Below are 17,668 nucleotides of genomic sequence, written 5' to 3'. Positions count from 1 at the left end.
ACGCCAGATTCCCTGCAGCTCCCAGGCAGCAGGAGTGGGTTAGGAAAATCCTGCCAGGCTGGAGAGGCGAGGAGGGACCCCTGTGGCCCTGGGGGGATTTGGCATCCTCACCTCATCCTCCAGCGACAGATGTGTGTGGGATAAACCCCTCGGAGCTGCCACCCCGCAGGAGCTGAGGTTTGGCTGGAGGGGCTGAGCCGGAGGATCCAGGTGGTGTTCCATAAGATGGATGCACTGTGAAACCCCTCAGCCTCGGACACAACCCAATTTTAAGGCTGATCTGCTCCCCACACACACAGCTCCAGCCTCTGGATATCAGATGGAACACAAAATCGGTGGCAGTCAGCAGGCACAGCTTCCCCTGCTCCCAGCTCAGGCAGCAGATCCTGCTGGGAGGGGGAAAACGAGTCCAGGTCTTCCCATTCCACTCTGCTTCTGGCAGCCCCGGGGCCAGCACAGGCATCCCCTCCCCCTGGGAGCATGGAGGGCTCCAGACTGGAAAGGAGCTGGGAATGCAGCATCTCCAGGAAAATAAGATGGGAGAGACAAAAGGCAAACTGTCCACAGCTGAAGGAAAACCTTGGAAAATGAATCTTACATCCCAGAACACTTGGTTTCCCCTGCCCAGGCATGAGACCTGGCACCAAACCCCACAAACCTTTCCTGCACTGCAGGGATGGGGATCCTTCTGCCTCCCAAACCTCCTTCCCAACAGCAGGGCTGTGAGTTTTCCCTGGAGGAGGGAAATGGGCAAGTTCATAAAGTAAAAGGATTATGAGCTCCAGGATCCAGCTCCTGTGGGCAGGAGAGAGGCCAGGGGTCAGCGGGGCAGGGGGGATCCCAACCCCGCTGCGGGCTGGGAGGAGGGAAGAGCCTGGACAAGAAGAGATGCAGCACTTGGAGACATCCACAGAAATCAGTTTATTTCCCTGCCATCGGGATTACGAAACCACAGAAGCAGAGTTTAAATATTTACAAAGAAATCCAGCGCCCCGCAGAGATGAAGGGAACAAAGGACGTGAGGGACAGGGGGGGGCTCGCCCTCGCCGTTCCAAACCCCCCTGGGGTTAAAAAGCATCGGGAGCAAACGAGAGGGGGTCTCACAGTGGGGTTTGGGGAGTCCCAGGAGCGGGGCTGCCGGACACCCCCAAGTCTCAGCTTTGGCAATTCTTGTGGAGCTCATGGGTAAAACACGGGCGGGCCGGGCCCAGGGGGCTCGAGGTTATTGCTGCTGCGTAGGACGGGTCAGCTCCAGCCCCAGGGCCGGTCACTCCAAGGAATCACACTTTAAATAAACACAGAGGGAAAGGATTCCTCTCTCCCAACCCCCCCCCCGGGGCACGCTGGCCTGTGGCTACCGGGTGGAAAGGCAGGGGAGCTCCGGAACACACCATCCTTTCATCCTAAGGTTCTCTCTGATCGGGATCTTGGCTTTCTGAGCAGCCCCAGGCCCAGCACCCTCCATCCCACGCTCCCCACACAGGAGGGGAAGGACTGCACAGAGCAGACACCGGCATGTTGGAGCTCCAGAGAGATGGGGAAGGGTGCCAAGGTCGGCACCCACCCCAGGAAAGCCAGCACAGGGCAAGAGAGAGACCATGAAGGAGAAGGGAGAGGGGCAATTTAGGTGACTGAGGAAAAGGAAACACAAAAATGAGCCCAAGAGGAGGCTCCAACCCTCCCATAGGGCTGGAGGAATCAGGGAGGTGGGAGAGGGCAGGGAGGCACATGGGGAGGGGTCTGAGAGCCAGGGGGGTGGCAGTGACTGGGCTCCCCAGTCAGAGACTGCAGGGAGTCCAGGAAAGCTTCCCTGCTGGCCACAGGCACTCCTTGAGCTTGAAATCCATCAGGCAGCAAGGTAACGAGCTGGTTTTCCGACCGGAAAAAGCTCTTCTCCTCCCTCTGCAGTCAGCAGGGATCTGCTCAACTGCACATAAGCCTTCAGCCAGGCTTGTTTTTTAAGAACCCACCTGGCTCAGGGCCCTCCAAAACCAGCACCTGCAGGGCAGAGCCTTGGCAGACACAGACCCTGACGTGGAAGGGGTGCTGGGTCACACCCAAACTGCCTTCCTGCCTGGCACTCAGGAGCCACCTCACCCCCTACAGCCCATCCTGCCCCTCCCAGGGCTCAACAGGGCCATCAGCCCCCACCACTGCCTGCCTCACACCAAACCCAGCCCTGCAAAGCTGTACCCCAGGTGTGCCCTCCAAAGCACACCAAAGGTGCTGAACCAGCCCTGAACCACCGCCCAGGGAGAAAAGCCAGTGTCCCAGTTTGCTGCTGCAAAGCCCAGCCAGAGGATGGGCATCTCCCAGTCCCTTCACCTCCTCTTCTCATCTCTGGTGGCCCCTCTTAAGCTCAGGTGCTGCTCTCACAGAGGCCTCCAGACCCCACGCTCAGCCCTCTGCCCCAGAAACACGTCCCTGCCGCCGCCTGGGAGACACAAAGGACAGGGATCAAAGGAAAACGAGAGGCTTGTGAGGAGTGCAAGGACAGATTTAGCTATTCAGAGCACAGGGAGAAGCAGGGAAGCGCTATTTTCTCTGGCACAAGCTGAAAGGGCCCGAGCAGCTGATTCCCAGCGCTGCACCAGGCTCCTGAAGGGGTGCAGACTGCCATGAGCCATTCCCAAGCCAGCCCATCGACTTTCCTGCCTTTCCAGGCTCACCAGCGGGACCAGGGGAGCTGGCCCTGCCACGGAGCGTCCCTCAGGAGTGTCCCACCTCAACACCTTCCTGCCACTGCCAGGGAGGGAGACAGTGAGTGCTGGGGCACCCCATCCCCCCGGGAAGAACCCCACACCTCCACTTGGAATGTGTGCTACTGGAGGGACGTGCAACAGGGAAAACAACTCCTAACTGGAGACTCAGGGAATCCGAGGGAGCACCTGGTGGAATCTGCCAAGAGGATGAAAGCAGGTGATCAGAGAGAACCTTAAAAGGTGGATGTGCTTGTGCTCCTGGAGGAGGCAAGGTTTGCCTCGTGGCTTTTCTTGGCACTGAAAGCAAAGGTGCCCAACCCTTCCCTTTCTTGATCCCATTCCCACCTCCCCAGCTGCAGGCAGGGGGAGAGCAGGAGCTTCCAGACCCCTGACACTGGGAGACACCATCGACAGAACAAAAACAGGAGGAAAAGAAGGCAGTTCCAGGAAACAAAGATGAGCTGTTACAATGGAGTGGGGTCACCACCTTCCCTGGAAAACGGCTCCCAGAGTCCCAAACCTCCATCCCGCTGGATCAGTCACAGTTTCTTCCTTCGTGTGCTCAGGGATTGGGGGGTTCAGAGCTGCCATCACCGCAGGTGCAGGGTGAGAACAACGGTCACAATCACCCCCAGGAACAGGATAAAGGGCAGCCAGGTCTTCACAAACCCCCCTATGCTGCAAGAGGGAGACAGGGGGAAGGTTCAGACGTGGGAAACCAGCAGAGACAAAAGGATGGGGGGATAACTGGAGCAATCAGAGGGAGACAGACACCTTCCTGACTCTGTCATCCACTGCTGGCACTGCCACACGTCCCATCATGCTGGAGATACAGTGTAAAAACTGGGACTAAGTCAGGTCCACAACAAAAATATCACAAAAACAGGGCTGGAATCTCCTCCCAGCTTAAATTAAGTCAGAGACTGACATATTTAATACCTGCACAGACAGGAATGGTGACAGACCACAAAAAATGAAACCTCATTACCACAGACATCGCTGTTCTGAGTGCTGGTGGATTTAACCAAGAGAGCAGGAGCTACACTGGTCCAAAAGCTGGTAAAGAAGCTTTTACAGAACAGGGAAGAACCCACACGAGTGGAGCTTTATGCAGGGTAGTCCCTGCAGAACCTCTTTTTCAGGCACAATGAGCTGGAATGGAGATTCAGTGCCCTTTCCTTAAGGAAAGCTCGGGCTTTCCCTCTCCACCCCAGTTGGAAGCTCCACAGCTGCTGGAAATCCAACTAGTTTTTATGTAAACAAGATTCAAGAGAGGGAAGAGAAACCAGTAATCCTTGGAGACAAGCCATCCTGTGACCTTATGTTCTGACCTAACCCAGCCAGAAGACAACACAGAGTGAGATTTGCTTTAGCTAGCATTTCCCAAATTCCAGGCGCTCCAAATTAGCAGCCAAAAAGAGTATTTTGGGAGCAGCATCTAGTGCAAACCAGCAAACACTCCTGAATCTAAGAACAGGCAGTGATGGTGCCACCCACCAGCAACACACCCACGGGTTGGGAGGGGGGGAGATGTTTCTCCCTTTTCCACAGGACAAATGGATGCTTTAGAGGGCTCAGGAGAATGAAAGAGCTGAGTCCAGACTGTCCCTCGGCTCACCTGACGTATTTCCCATACAGGAGTGTGAAGAAGCAGAGTTTCACCATGTTCCAGGAGGTGCTGTTATCATACCTCATCAAGTTTAAGGCCAGGGCCACGTGGGAATGGCAGTTATCACAGCAAAGGTTGTGCTGGAATGGAAAAAAAAAAAAGGGATTAGACATCCTGTTCCCGACCCAGGCCTGGTGCACCCTCCAAACCGCTGGGGAGATACAAAATCACAGAATCCCAGAATGGTTTGGGTTGGAAAGGACCTTAAAGATTATCCAGTTCCACCTCCTGCCTGGCCTGGAACACCTCCAGGGACGGGGTATCCCCAGTATCTCTCCAACCTCCAGGGATTTTCCCCCCCCAGACTGGAGCCGTACCATGCGGTGCTTGTACTCCTCCGAGGCGTCGTGCACGGCCGTGTCCCAGGCGTTGGGACCAGTGGTGTAGACTTTGTTGGGATCCAGCTTCCAGTACCTGGGAGGATGAGAACAGATCCCACTGCATCACTCTGCTGCTGCACCTTCACCACTTCTTGCCCTTCCGAGATCACAGAACCTCCGGAGTTGGAAGGGACCCCTGAGGATCGTCGGCTCCAACTCCTGGCCCTGCACAGGCTTGAAGGACTTGGAGAAATCCACTGCCTCTGGAATCCACAGAGCCCAGCTCTTCAAATAAGCAGAGGGCAGCAGAAATGGCTGCTCAGCACCCACAGCACCCCAGAGAGAGAAATCACAGACCTCAGGGGCACAGAACACCCTGAACTGCTTTCACGTCCCATGGCACAGAACCTCCTGGCCATTCAGGACACAAACCTGACCTGACAGATCCACAAACCCCAGGCACCTCTTCTCCTCCCTCCAGAACCATTAACAGGACGTCAGTGAGGACAGTTCATTAGTACAGCCAGGCACTGTTTACTCAGAGCACTTGTTAACATCATCTTAAAACGCTTTAGCCTTTTTCTTTTTCTTTTTTTAAACAAAGGCTCCACACAGCTCTGGTTATTAATGCCATGACGTTGCTGTCACGCTTCTAAGAAGATTTAATTTAACGTGGTTTCCTGAAAAGCAGAGCCACAGTGGCCATCAATGTGAATTAGGGCAGCTGAACACCAGGAGAAGCAATATCACAGCTCCTCTGTCCCCATGAATTAAAGGACACCAGCAGGTCAGTTGGTCAGTTTAATAAAAACAAACAGCACTTACTTCACTGGTTTCCCAAATGCCATGTTGTCTTCCTACAAAAAGAAAAAAAGAGGAAAACTGTCTCAGGAGGATATAACCCCCTGCAAAATTCATGGCATGGATCGTGCTGGAAGGTCTCACAGCCCGGGATGGCTGAGTGATAAAACTGCCAGGCTGCCTCAGCAGTCCCCAGACTCCAATCCTGTGTGTGCCTGGTTTAGATTCCGATTGTTTTCATATTCCTGATCTGAGCTCGAGCGTATTTCTACTCCAGAAATATTCCCTACATGGGGAATACAGGGAATAAGTGCCTTGTTCCCCTCCTTTTTTTTTTTTTTTAACTGTTAATATTTTGTTAACTCAAAGTTGCAAATGTCCCAGTCAGAGTACTAATCATCCCAAATTAAAACTCACTTTGCTTCCAAAGCCCACTGGACCACAAGCAGCTTTCAGGACTGGCACATACAGCACAACAGTTAACAGCCATGTTACTTCTGTTATTCAGAATTAGATTGCTGGAAGAGAATTTAGGTCCAAAACACCTAATTTGGAGCCTGGAATACAAGATTTTTTCCCCTTCTGCTCAGCAAAACAGGCACCTATCACATCCCCAAGCGAGCTCCACTGGAGCTGCCCACGGAGCAGCGATCCATGACCTTTAAAAGCACTTAAAGCTGTTATTTTGCACAACTTTGGAGCTGCAAGAGGCAGGGATGGCTCGAAAGTCACGGAGGAAGGAGAGGAGCAGAGGGAGCAGGGATTCTCCTCATGCACCCGGATCCAGGATCTACTTACGGAGACAAAGTACGGCCCCGCGAAGTCCCGGATGACTCCAGTGGATGTGCAGATCCCCATGTGGCCAATGATCGGGAAGAGCCACCTACCAAGGCAACAAGGGGTCCATCAGGTGGGATATTTGTCCCTGATCACACCTGGGAGGGCTGGGAACTGCTGCAGTGGGAATGGCTGGAGAGGGAATGGCTGGAGCGGGAATGGCTGGGGCGGCCGCAGCCAACGGCACGACGCGGGGTGGGCAGGCACGGATAACCTGGGAGACACGGCTGGGAGGAGGAAAGGGGGGAGCCAAAGCCAGGGAAAGGCTGGTAAAGACCAGGAAAAGAAGGGAAAATGCACAGGGAATGCCCAGAACTCCGCTGGCAGCAGGTCTAGAGGAGAGCTCCAGACACACACCCCGGACGGAAGGGCGAGCCCCGGTCTCCCAGACAAACCCATTTGTGGAGCCAAGGAAAAAGATCAGATCCTGGAGAAACTGCCTCGGGATAAACCGGACTTTCCACTCCGCTGAAAATCAGGTCACCCTGCCCATCTTCCCACCGCCCTGCAGCTTTCCACAGCAACCTGGATTTAAGCTGTCTGGATAGAAAACAAGAGTTCCTGGCTTTAGGAAGATCATTCCCTCTTCTAAACGATCCCATTGTTTCGAAGACCTTCTCCCTGACGGGTATTTACAGCCCCAGGGAGCAGCAGACCTTTATCCCAACCCCCTTTCCATCATTATCACTTAGAATTAAATACTCCAGGCCACATTCCAGCCTTCTCCCACATTCTCCAGCATCCTCAGGTTTGGTGATCTCCCTCTCACTCCTCTCTCCCTAAAGGACTGAGTGCAGGGACTAATATTCCAGAAGAGACCACAGCAACGGATTCACAAGCCATGGCTTCACCAGAGACCCTAAAAAACCCACCAGAGATCCCAAAATAAAGTGGGACCGAGGCCTTTGGAGGAAAGTCAAGCCACACAAGCCAACAAGAGGGGCTGAGGATATAAATAGCACATAGTTTTTGGATAGCTGTGGGTAACAGCTGTGGATAACAACCCTATGACGTGGGGAAAGGCCTCTGGAAGTCCCAAGTGTGGCTGGATTCAACACTGTCACCTTCCCAGGTACAGACACTTCCTCTTTGTAACTCTCCTCTCAGCAAAATGCTTGATTACCCTTTCCATGAAGAAATTTTCCCTCATATCCAACCTAAACTTGCCCTGGCACAACTTGAGGGTGTTTCCTCTCATCCTGTCCCTTATTCCCTGGGGGCAGAGCCCGACCTCCACCTGGCTCCACCCTCCCATCGGGGAGTTGCAGAGGGAGCAGGGCCCCCCCAGAGCCTCCTTTTCTCCAGGATGAGCCCCCCACAGCTTCTCCTTATCAGACTCGTGCTCCAGATGCCACAATCCACCAGGGAATGCTCCCACAAACACGAGTGCCCAGTGGCTCTGGCAGCAGGGCAACTCTCTTCGCGAGCCCCAGCAGGGGTTAAGGAGGTCAAAAAGCTTTGGAAAATCCTCCAGGAAAAGACTGGGGTGAGAAATTTAAGCGATCAAAAAAGGAAAGAGATAAACGGGACAGCAAGAGGGAAGGTGCAGCTTTTCCTGGGCGAGGAGAGCTCCGGACCATTCCCGATCCTGGCACACACCACACCACATCTTCTACCTGACTTTGAGCTCTGGCTCAGTAAACATCACCTGATGGGAACCGGAGGGGAAGAGGAAGGCAGGAAAACAAGCCTCGGTGTGCCCAGACAACCCCCACAGCCACATCCACAGCTTTTCACGTTCCCACGACCAGAGGAAAACTCAGAAGTTCTCCCTGGAGCCTGCTCACACTTGGCTGGAGAGCCTGGGAAGGCAAACCCAGCCCTAACTCATCAAAAGCAAAGCACCCGAGACTCTCCTCGGGGGCACGGGGTGGTCTCAGATCCCCGCGGGCAAACTTTTGCTCCAAAAAAAGCCTTCCCACGTTCCCCTGGATGCCGCTCCTGCAGGGACAAGCCCGCTCACCACAGAGCCTTCCCTACACATGCCCTGGCTGCGGGGAGGGGGAAAACAAGGAGCCCTTCCCAGGGACAGGGGCCCGAGGCTGCCGAAGACCCCGGGAGGGGCGAGGAGGGACAGGAAAGGGCGAGGAAAAGCCCTGGGGGAGGCGAGGGGGGACCCGGGAAGGGACATGGGAGGGATCCGAGAGGGGGAGACCCAGGAGAGGTAAGGGGGGGTCCAGAAGGGCGAGGGGGTCCCGAGAGAAGCGGAGTGGGGAACACGGGAAGGGCGAGAGGCCCCAGGAGAGACAAATGGGGGATCCTGGGAAAGGCTGGGGGGGAAACCGGGAAGGGGGAAGGAGGAGACGGGAAGGGCGATGGGGGAGCCGGGAGGGGCGAGGGGGAACCAGGGAGAGATGGGGGCTGGGGGGCCGAGAAGGGCGAATGGACACACGGGAGGGGCGAAGGGGGGGTCCGAGAAGGGCTCGGGGGGCTCAGGGAGGAGCGAGGCGGGGGGACCCCCGAGGGGCGCGGGATGGGCGAGGGGACCGCGGCGCCCCCCCCGCCCCGGGCCCCGGCGCTCACGTCAGGACGGGGATCGGGGTCCACACCACGCAGTGGGGGAAGCGGCCGCGCTCGGCATCCGGGGCGGCCCCGCCGCCGCCGCCGCCACCGAACTGCTTCATGCCGGGCTCCGCCGCCGCCATGCCCGGGGCGCGCGCCCGCATCGCGTCACTTCCCGCGGGCCGCGCGCGCTGCCGGGAAACCGCCGGGACAACAACAGCGGGATAACAGCGGGATAACAGCGGGATAACAACGGGAAACAACGGGATAACAACGGGATAACGACGGGATAGCGGGGGACACGGGATAGCGGGATAACGGGATAACAGGGGACACGGGATAGCGGGATAACGGGGGACACGGGATAGCGGGATAACAACGGGATAACAACGGGATAATAACGGGACAGCGGGATAACAGCGGGATAACAACGGGATAACAACGGGATAACGACGGGATAGCGGGGGACACGGGATAGCGGGATAACGGGGGGCACGGGATAGCGGGATAACGGGGGACACGGGATAACGGGATAACGGGGGACATGGGAACAGGACACAGGATAACGGGATAACGAGGGACACGGGACACGGGATAGCAGGATAACGGGGGACACGGGAACGGGAGTTGGGATAGCGGGATAACAAGGGACACGGGAACGGGACGCAGCATAAAGGGAACGGGATACGGGACACGGGATAACAGGATAACAGGACATGGGAATGGGAGAGACCCCAGACCCCAAACGTCAGCGACACTGACGTCGGGCTGGAACCCCCACTCCGGTCCTGGACCCCAGCCCCAGGACCGGACCCTAAACCCGGGTTTGGACCCCCGCTACGGGACCAACACCCCCAGCCCCGGTAGTGGACCTCCATCCTGGTCCTGGACACCCCCTCTTGTAGCCCAGCACCCCCAGCCCTGGTCTGGACCCCTGTCCCAGTCCTGGACCCCAACCCCAGTCTGGACCCCAAATCCAGGCTGGGACCCCCTTTCTGGGCCAGCACCCCCAGTCCCCCGCCAGAAGGGAGCGAGGTTTGTGTCCCTGCCCTGGGACAGCCCCTCCCGGCAGGTCCCTTCACCCCTCACACCCACCTTGTGTGGATCCAGCGACCTCCTCCCTGTCGCCCTTCCCAGGGCAGGATCTGGAAGAGCCCCCCCCCAGCTGAAACCCCCTCAGGGAAGCGCAGGAGCAGGAATGACCATCACATGGAGACCCCCGGGAGAGGGGAGGAGGGGGAGGTACAGCCCGGGGAACAACAGCATTTACAGAGGGAGAATTGGGTTAGAAAAATAACAATTGCTTTATTAGGAAGTTTAATCCAAACTACACGAGGAAGCTGAAGAAATGCGTTTATTCCGGATTTCCACCCACCACAGCACACTCAGAACACAGAGCGAGACCCATGGGAAGCACAGGATGGGGATGTTCTGCCCCAGGGGTGCAGGAGAGCGTCCAGCATCCAGCCCCTGCTCTCCTCTCCACACTTTCCTTGGAAGCTGCTCATTTCCTCCTCACACGGAGACCCTGAGCCGTGTTTTCCTGTCGAGGGCATGGAGTGGCCAGAGCTCTCCAGGACATTTGTTGGTGTCACACTGCACTGTGCCAAGGGGTTTGGGAATAAAAATAAACAGTCTTTGCCCCTTCCTGCACGTGGTTGGGCTCCTCTCCAGGCAGCTCCAGCGCAGAGGCCTTGGGATTAACAAACCCTGTTCCCAACAGTCATCACAAACTTACAGCTCCCACTTTTTACTGACATTTCTCTCCTTCAACAAAGTCTTCTCCCTACTTTCTGTCCTGCCTTCCCTTACCTGACTTTTTCCAATCATTAAGCTGAGCCCAGCCTTTCACCTCCATCAATATTCTCTGTTCTGGGACACAAGAGCACTTACAAACCCACGAGTTTGAGATTAGTGAAGCTTCCAGGGGGAAAGCCCAGGAGATGGGAGACCTCTGCCCATGTCAGAGGGGACACCATTTGGTGTCCTCCCATTTCCAGGGGCCACTGTGGCAGCAGAAATTACTAAGGTCTCATGTTGAGGTGGCCTCCCCACCTCGAGCCACACCAGCTCCTCCTGGGCACTCAGTCTTCAACACAAGTACCTCAGTAATGCCCTAAACACTACATTTACACATTTCCTCACCTCTACCAAGCCCTCAAGACTTCATCTAACATCCCACCTGATTTCCTAGTCTAGACCATGGTTTAGGATAGCCTAAGAGGTAAATATTTCCAAGGCAGGTGTCAAGAGGATGATGCCAGACTCTGTTCAGAGGTGCCCAGCAACAGGACAAGAAGCAATGGCCATAAACTAAAAGTTCCACCTCAGCAGGAGGGTGGCAGAGCCCTGGAACAGCTGCCCAGGGAGGGTGTGGAGTCTCCTTCTCTGGACACATTCCAAACCTACCTGGACACATTCCTGCGTCACCTGCTCCAGGTGACCCTGCCTTGGCAGGGGGTTTGGACTGGGTGGTTTCCAGAAGTCCCTTCCAACCCTGACTATTCTGTGATCCTGTGGAAGCTGCTTTGAGGGCATTGGGATGGACACAGAGTTGTCCATCTGGTGCTCACATTGAGCTGCAGCGTGGGCACTGTCTCTGTGTGACCTGTCACTGTGCCAGGAGCTGATCAAGAGCCTCAGACTGTGCTCCTCGGGATCTGACAGTAAAGGAATTCACAAAACAGTCTCCAAAAGAGAGAAAGCTGACGAAATCAAACACTCTTGAGAGCTAAGCCATGGCTGGTGCTTTGCTTTCTGACAGACACTTCCTATTTTAGGACAAGGAGCAGTGGGTACAAATTGAAAGAGGGGAAATTTAGGTTAGGTACCAGGAAGAAATTTTTAACTCTGAGGGTGGTGAGGCCCTGGCACAGGTTGCCCAGAGAAGCTGTGGCTGCCCCTGGATCCCTGGAAGTGTCCAAGGCCAGGTTGGACAAGGCTTGGAGCAACCTGGGCTAGTGGAAGGTGTCCCTGCCCATGGCAGGGAGTGGAACAAGATGGGCTTTAAGGTCCTTTTCAACCCTAAACAATTTATGATTCCATTTTGGCACTTGGGATGGAAGATGCACACAGAGGCTGTGTTTCAGTGAACACTTTTTGTTCAACAAAGGAAAAAAAAAAACCTCTGGCATTAGTTTGCTCCCGGCCACCATAAACATCAGAGATTGTGAAAAATCCATGAATAGGGGCCAATGTTCACATCAGCTAATGTGGTCCTGGCATGTTTGTCGGATTAGGCAATGGATTTGCTCTTCCTGCTCGTGGCTCTGAGGCTGCTAAGCAGCATATCACCAGGGACCAGCTCCTTGGCAAAGCCACGCAGCAGGGACATCACTGACAGCCTCAGCAGGACACGTCCCCACAGTGCCACCTCCCGCGCGGGCAAGGGGCTGTTCAGACAGTTTAGTCCCTCTCAAACCAAGTGCAGGAAGACAAATCCAGCTGCTGAAGCTCGGGAAGAACACAGCTTTCCCCAGGCTGGATTAAAAAAAAAAATAAAAATAATAATTAAAACAAAACAAAACAAAAAAATCAATAGAGCACTGGTGTATTGCACATCTCTTTGTGTTTGTCAGGGAAGCACAAGGGCTCTCCAGCTCCAGCACCGCACGGATGAGCTGGAGCTGACAGCAGGGTCTTCCTAGTGACAACTGGAAAGCTGCTGCTGTTGTGCTGCTATTGATCTAAGCAGAATACAAAACACCTGAAGTCAGCAGGGAAAAATAGCTGCAGTTGGAACAGGAACTGCAGGGGGGGCAGGGGGGAGAGGACAGGGAGGGGAGAGCAGGTAAGAAGTTCTCCATGCATAAAATTAAAGGCCAGGGTTTTATTGCAGCTCTCTTGCCTGACTACAGCACTGGATCGATGTGCAGAGCAGGAATGGTGCCATCATTGTTTGTGCAAGCTCTCGTTGGAGGAGAAATAAAAGGTTTTGCCAGGGACTTGCCCCTGATGGCTCCTCTCTGCCGTTGTCAGTGAGGAAGCAGCTCTACCTCCCCTCAGCCAAAACATCCTCAGGACAAGGAGGACGTTTCCCTGCTCACTGCAGGTGCCAGGGTGTTGCTCGTACCCTGGTGATCCAGAGCCTTCCTGAGAGGAGAGGATGGACCAGTTTGTCCAAGCACACACCACCATGGGAGCAGCTGGAGCCCCTTCCCAGCCCGGCTCATGGCAGAGCCTGGAAGGAGCGGGCGCCCAGCCAGCTCCTGTTCAGCAGCGCTTCCTTGGGAACCTTCCCTGTTGTGACAGCTCGAACATTAGAGGGACTGCCAGAACCAAACCACTCCAGGAGGAGATCCCCTCCCCCTCCTGACATTGACAGCCGAGGCAGCAGCAGGAGCCGACTGGAAATGTCACCGAGGCACCACGGGCTGATGGAGGACACGGAGCCCGGTGTCCTTCCCCCGCCCCGGAGGTGAGGCTGGGCTGGGTTGCTCTGCATTTTTGTTGTTCCCCTCCTCTGGTCTGTGCCTGCTGCAATCTCTGACAGGCTCTAATGGCTCAGCATGAACCAGAAACGTCACTCTGGGCTCTATTGATGATGGTGCTGCTCAGGAACAGACGCAGCTCAGCCACCCACCCCAACTGTGTGGCCCTGAGCCACCTCACCCCTCAGCTCTGACCTTCGGGTCTTTTCTCTTTCCTTGTCACTTGGAAGCTGCATTTCCTCCTCTCTCTCTCCCTCTCCAACTGACACAGCTGGTCCACAGGGCAACTTTCATGTTTAAAGAAAAAGCCACCAGTTTCTCAGGGACAAGTGGAAGCACAGAGCCAAGTGCTGCTCACTATAATTTCTCAGCTATGAAATCCAGGACAAGACCCACCTCTTCTCTGTGCCAGCCCCAGAGAAGGTCCCCATCAGTCTCATCTCCTGCAGCAGCAAGGCCTGAAAAAATTCCAAGGACTGAACTCCCCCCTGCACCCACAGCAGGCAGATTCCCAACATCCTGCTCCCATTTTGCTCAGAGACAGGAGCCATCTTGAGCCCTTTGCACATTTGTTCCTGGCACTGCAACAGTTCCATCAGAGAAAAATGAATTTGTCAGTCAGGCTGTGACTGTTCCTCCCCCCACATCCCAGACTATATCACTCCTCTCCCTTCTCAACCCAATCCCCTCACCAAAATTACAAATAAAACTCATTTTCTGGGTCCTTCTACCCATTTCCACCCACGATTCAACCACTCAGCTTCCAACCACTCACTCCAAGAGCTGACCCAATTAGCTGATTGCCAATTCCAGCTATGGATGCTCATTGCTTTGTTAGAGCAGAGCTGCCTTTTCAAGCAATAATTTATATCAGACAGGATTTGAAATGAAGAGGCCTCAAAAGGCCTTCAGCTGAAAGGTGTCCAACGGGAATTTTTTAAAGAGTTCAAATGGATTCTCAAAACAGCAGACTGGTTTTCCAACTCTTCCTTAAGGGCTGCAGCTTGGAGGGCAGGGAAGTATTTGGGAGGTTTTGCAGCAGGAGCCCAGAGGAGAAAGTGAGTTTGTGAGATCCTTTGGCAAAGGATCATCTCTGGGTCTAAACGGTGTCGGACCCTCACTCCACTGACAGATGAGTTCCCAAACCTGGATAAACTAACTCAGCACTAACTCAGTGGCAACCACAGCTTATAAACCACATTTTGGGCTCCCCAGCCCCCTTTCCACTCGAGTTTTTGGAGTCTCTGTTCTCCACGAAGCACAGACAACACCCAGCCCCAACCAGGCCACCCTCCACCCCACCCACAGAGGAGGAAGGTAGAACAAAGCCAGAACAATCCCCCAAACAAAATGACACCAAGAAAGGACTAGAACAAAGAATTATTTAATCACTTAACCCTTTCTCTTCCAGGGACCAGAGAAACAAGTTTTCTGCTCCTACTAATGAGGGCAGTAAGGCTCGTGTGTTACCTCTACAACTGCAGGGGCAAAGTTTACGAGATGATCATCTTTAGTACTCGAAAAAAGCGAGAAGCAATGGTCACTGCAACACTAAGAGAATCCTAGAGTCTCCTAACGGAGAGCCCATTGCTAGAATACAAAAATAAAGGAGGCATCCCTGCACATCCCAGGCTAGAAAGAGTTAACCAGAAAGAGCAGGAAGAAGCTTTCCCAAAGAGGGGGTTGAAGTAAACAGCAGAGGTCAATAAAGCAACATCTTCTCCCGACTTCCCCAGCATGTTTTTTCCCTTCACCAATAAATACAAATTCCTCATTAACAAGTGACAAGCAGGTAATCTGCCCACAACAAGGGGAAAAGGGGCTGGAGGCAGAAAGATTTTTCACTCCTATTATTATTTATCTTTTTTTTTTTTTTTTAACCAAAGCAGCCATTAAAAACAGCAACCCACTGCAGAGGCAGGGAATCTGTTTGCTTTCACACTGCAACTGGCAGGTAAAAGAGCTGCACTGTCTCACGAGTGTAAAAAAACCCCAAAAAATAGCTGCCACAGCAAAAGGTGAACAGGGAGGGAGAGGTCTGTTCTCTTCAGAGCTTTCCATCTCAGTCTCTCAGTTTAAAAATCAAAGTCTGCAGACGTTGTCTACTGAAAACTGAAAAAAAAGTTTGAGTGGGAGGAGAAGAGGGGAAAAAAAAAAAAGAGGATGCATCTAGTAGGAAGCCTTAAGCAAAAAAAGAAAAGGGCAGAGCGTGTCAGAAAGCCACCCAAGTGAGGAGAATTTTCTGCTGCCTCTGGGTCTTGAAGAGCAGGTACACCCGGGGTGGGGGAGCCTGTACCCCAGCAAACAGGTGAACTGAACAGTCGTGGGTTCCACGTGAAAACAAGCAAAGCTGCCCTCAGGAGCAGAGTGACCTGTCCCAGGTGAGCTCTGCCTCAGTGGGAGAAGGTGGAGAGGACTCTGCCATCCCAGAGCTCGAGGGGAGGCGGTTGTTTCAAGGGGCTCTCACTAAACCGGGGCGGACTCGGCTTCACTCCGAGACAGAGCAGGTGACGTCTGTCTGAGGGGCAGGGATGAGATCCCAGTTCTCTCTCCCTGCAGGGAACAGTGTCCTTGGAGAGATGCTGCCAGACTCCATGACCTCTCTCCCTCCTCATCTCAAAGACTGTTCTGGAAGGGAGAGGCAGCCCTTGCTCAGCCAGCACTGCGCAGCCTCGCTCGGCAACGCCTGGCAGCCAGAAACAGCCAGAGGAGGAAAAGGAGGCCTCTCCTCTTTCCACAGCAGCAACAGGAAGACCAGGGATTGCACCACATGGAAGAACAGCACACACACATGCGCACACACTCCCAGACACACACCTCACACCCCTGGGACCAAGGCTGGCATGTTCAGACCTTCAGCAGGAAGAGCTACGAGACAGCGCAGAGCGGTTCAGATCTCCAGGGGCTCTTTGGTCTTAGTTGATAGTCCTAGAAAAAAACAACTTCTGCGGGTTCGGTTGTAGCACAGCTGTGTAAGATCTGTTGGGTATTTAGTGTTTGGCAACTGCAAGAGGGAAAAACAGGGCCGTGTGCTACATGAGAGGGGAAGGAATGGAAGTACCAGTGCTGCGTTTCTTGGTGTGCTCCTGGCTCTGCAGCCAGTCAGTGTGTGGAGAGCGGGAAGAGGAAGGAGGTTTCCTGAGAGGATCATGAATCCATCCAATGTCACACCAACAACGAGGCAGAAAAGGCCCACCTCGGCCAAGACAGAGCAGCTGGCTGCCCAGAAATGCTGCTTCTAACAGCTCCAAACTGTAGTTGTAACATACACACGATGACAACGTTCTCAGCTCCCACACAGGTGACATGGAGAGGAGAAGGTGAACACAGCTACACACACCGGGCAACAGAGAGAGAGGCTGTGACCTGCCCCTTTCCTCAGCAGCTTCAGCTACACGAGTCCTAAGGCTCTGACCCAATCTGTCCCCACTGCTGTCACCTCCCTCCATGGGTTCATGGACCACAGGAGGAAGTACCAGAACTGGGCAAGCACATCCTGCCCCGTTGAGCTGCACATATCCAGTGCCTTCAACAATCCTTCAGCTAAGACAGGGGGACAAGACAGGCAATCTCCAGTCCTCAATACAGCACAGCCACATCTGCTGACAACGTGTCTGAGATGGAAGCCAGAAGAAAGATGTTATGGGATAAAACAGGTGTTTCATGGCCAACAACCCTAAACTGGGGGCCTCTAGACAGGCTGGTAGCACAGAGTCAAGCTTTCAGAATCACTGCAGTAAATTCATTCCATAACCCCTGCCCTAGGTTTGTATTTTATTCAGGAATTTAACATCCCCTCTGCAATGCAGGCAACATCACCCTGTACCACATCATACAGCAGCTCTGGAAAAATAATCACCAGTTACACTGCTTACAGACAACTCAAAGACCCCTGTTGGGACTAAATTCCACTAAAGGCAAACCCCGGACTGCACTGCCATGCTGTGGAGGAGGAGGAGGAGGAGGTGATGGTTTACAGAGACGGCCGCTCCTGCCCCTGCCAGCTTGTCCTACTCTGTGCATAGTGCGAAACAGTGCAGTCATTCATCAGAGAGAGTCCAGGACCAAGGAAACTAGGTTCCCTTTCAGCCAAACAATTAGAGGAAGGAGAGGCAGTTCTATTTTAGCTGGGCCGGCACTGGACTTGCCCCTCTGAGCTGTCTTCATCATCTGAGCCTCCAGCCCCACCACTGGTCAGTCCTGTGATCCGGTACCCCATGTTGAGCAACATCACCTCCAGAGGGTCCGCGTTCATCCGCCTCTGGTTGGCCTGGGAAGCACCTTCCATGTCCACCACCACGCGGCCGTTGAGCGTTTCACTCTGCAAGGCACCAAGGGAGAGAGCTCAGGGGCTGTTACTGCTGCTCTCACTAGAGATGCCAGCGGGGAGAAAACAGTAGGAAAGAC

General features: G+C 54.2%; 2 protein-coding genes across 3 annotated transcripts in view; both read right to left on the bottom strand.

The window, feature by feature from the left end:
* Positions 1-897: 897 nt before the first annotated feature.
* Positions 898-9,025, bottom strand: TMEM222 (transmembrane protein 222). Its single transcript, XM_051807242.1, has 6 exons — positions 8,853-9,025; positions 6,291-6,375; positions 5,517-5,548; positions 4,689-4,785; positions 4,321-4,451; positions 898-3,380 (listed from the first exon to the last, which is right to left on the bottom strand). Exons 1-6 carry the CDS (start codon positions 8,993-8,995, stop codon positions 3,293-3,295), a joined length of 576 nt encoding a protein of 191 aa, XP_051663202.1. The 5' UTR covers positions 8,996-9,025; the 3' UTR covers positions 898-3,292.
* Positions 9,026-10,116: 1,091 nt separating this feature from the next.
* Positions 10,117-17,668, bottom strand: part of WDTC1 (WD and tetratricopeptide repeats 1) — a 30,835-nt gene continuing 23,283 nt past the window's right edge. For both annotated transcript variants that reach the window (XM_051807157.1, XM_051807158.1), the window contains exon 16: positions 10,117-17,582. In XM_051807157.1, the coding sequence (XP_051663117.1) occupies positions 17,385-17,582 (198 nt within the window). In that variant the 3' untranslated portion in view covers positions 10,117-17,384. The remainder of the gene's footprint in view (positions 17,583-17,668) is intronic.

This window comes from Manacus candei, unplaced genomic scaffold (assembly GCF_025592945.1).
Source record: "Manacus candei isolate 608988 ecotype Guabito, Panama unplaced genomic scaffold, ASM2559294v1 h1tg000070l, whole genome shotgun sequence".
Lineage (NCBI taxonomy): Eukaryota > Metazoa > Chordata > Aves > Passeriformes > Pipridae > Manacus > Manacus candei.
The sequence above is the reverse complement of the archived record's forward strand: the minus strand, read 5'-3'. Positions and strand labels throughout refer to the sequence as shown.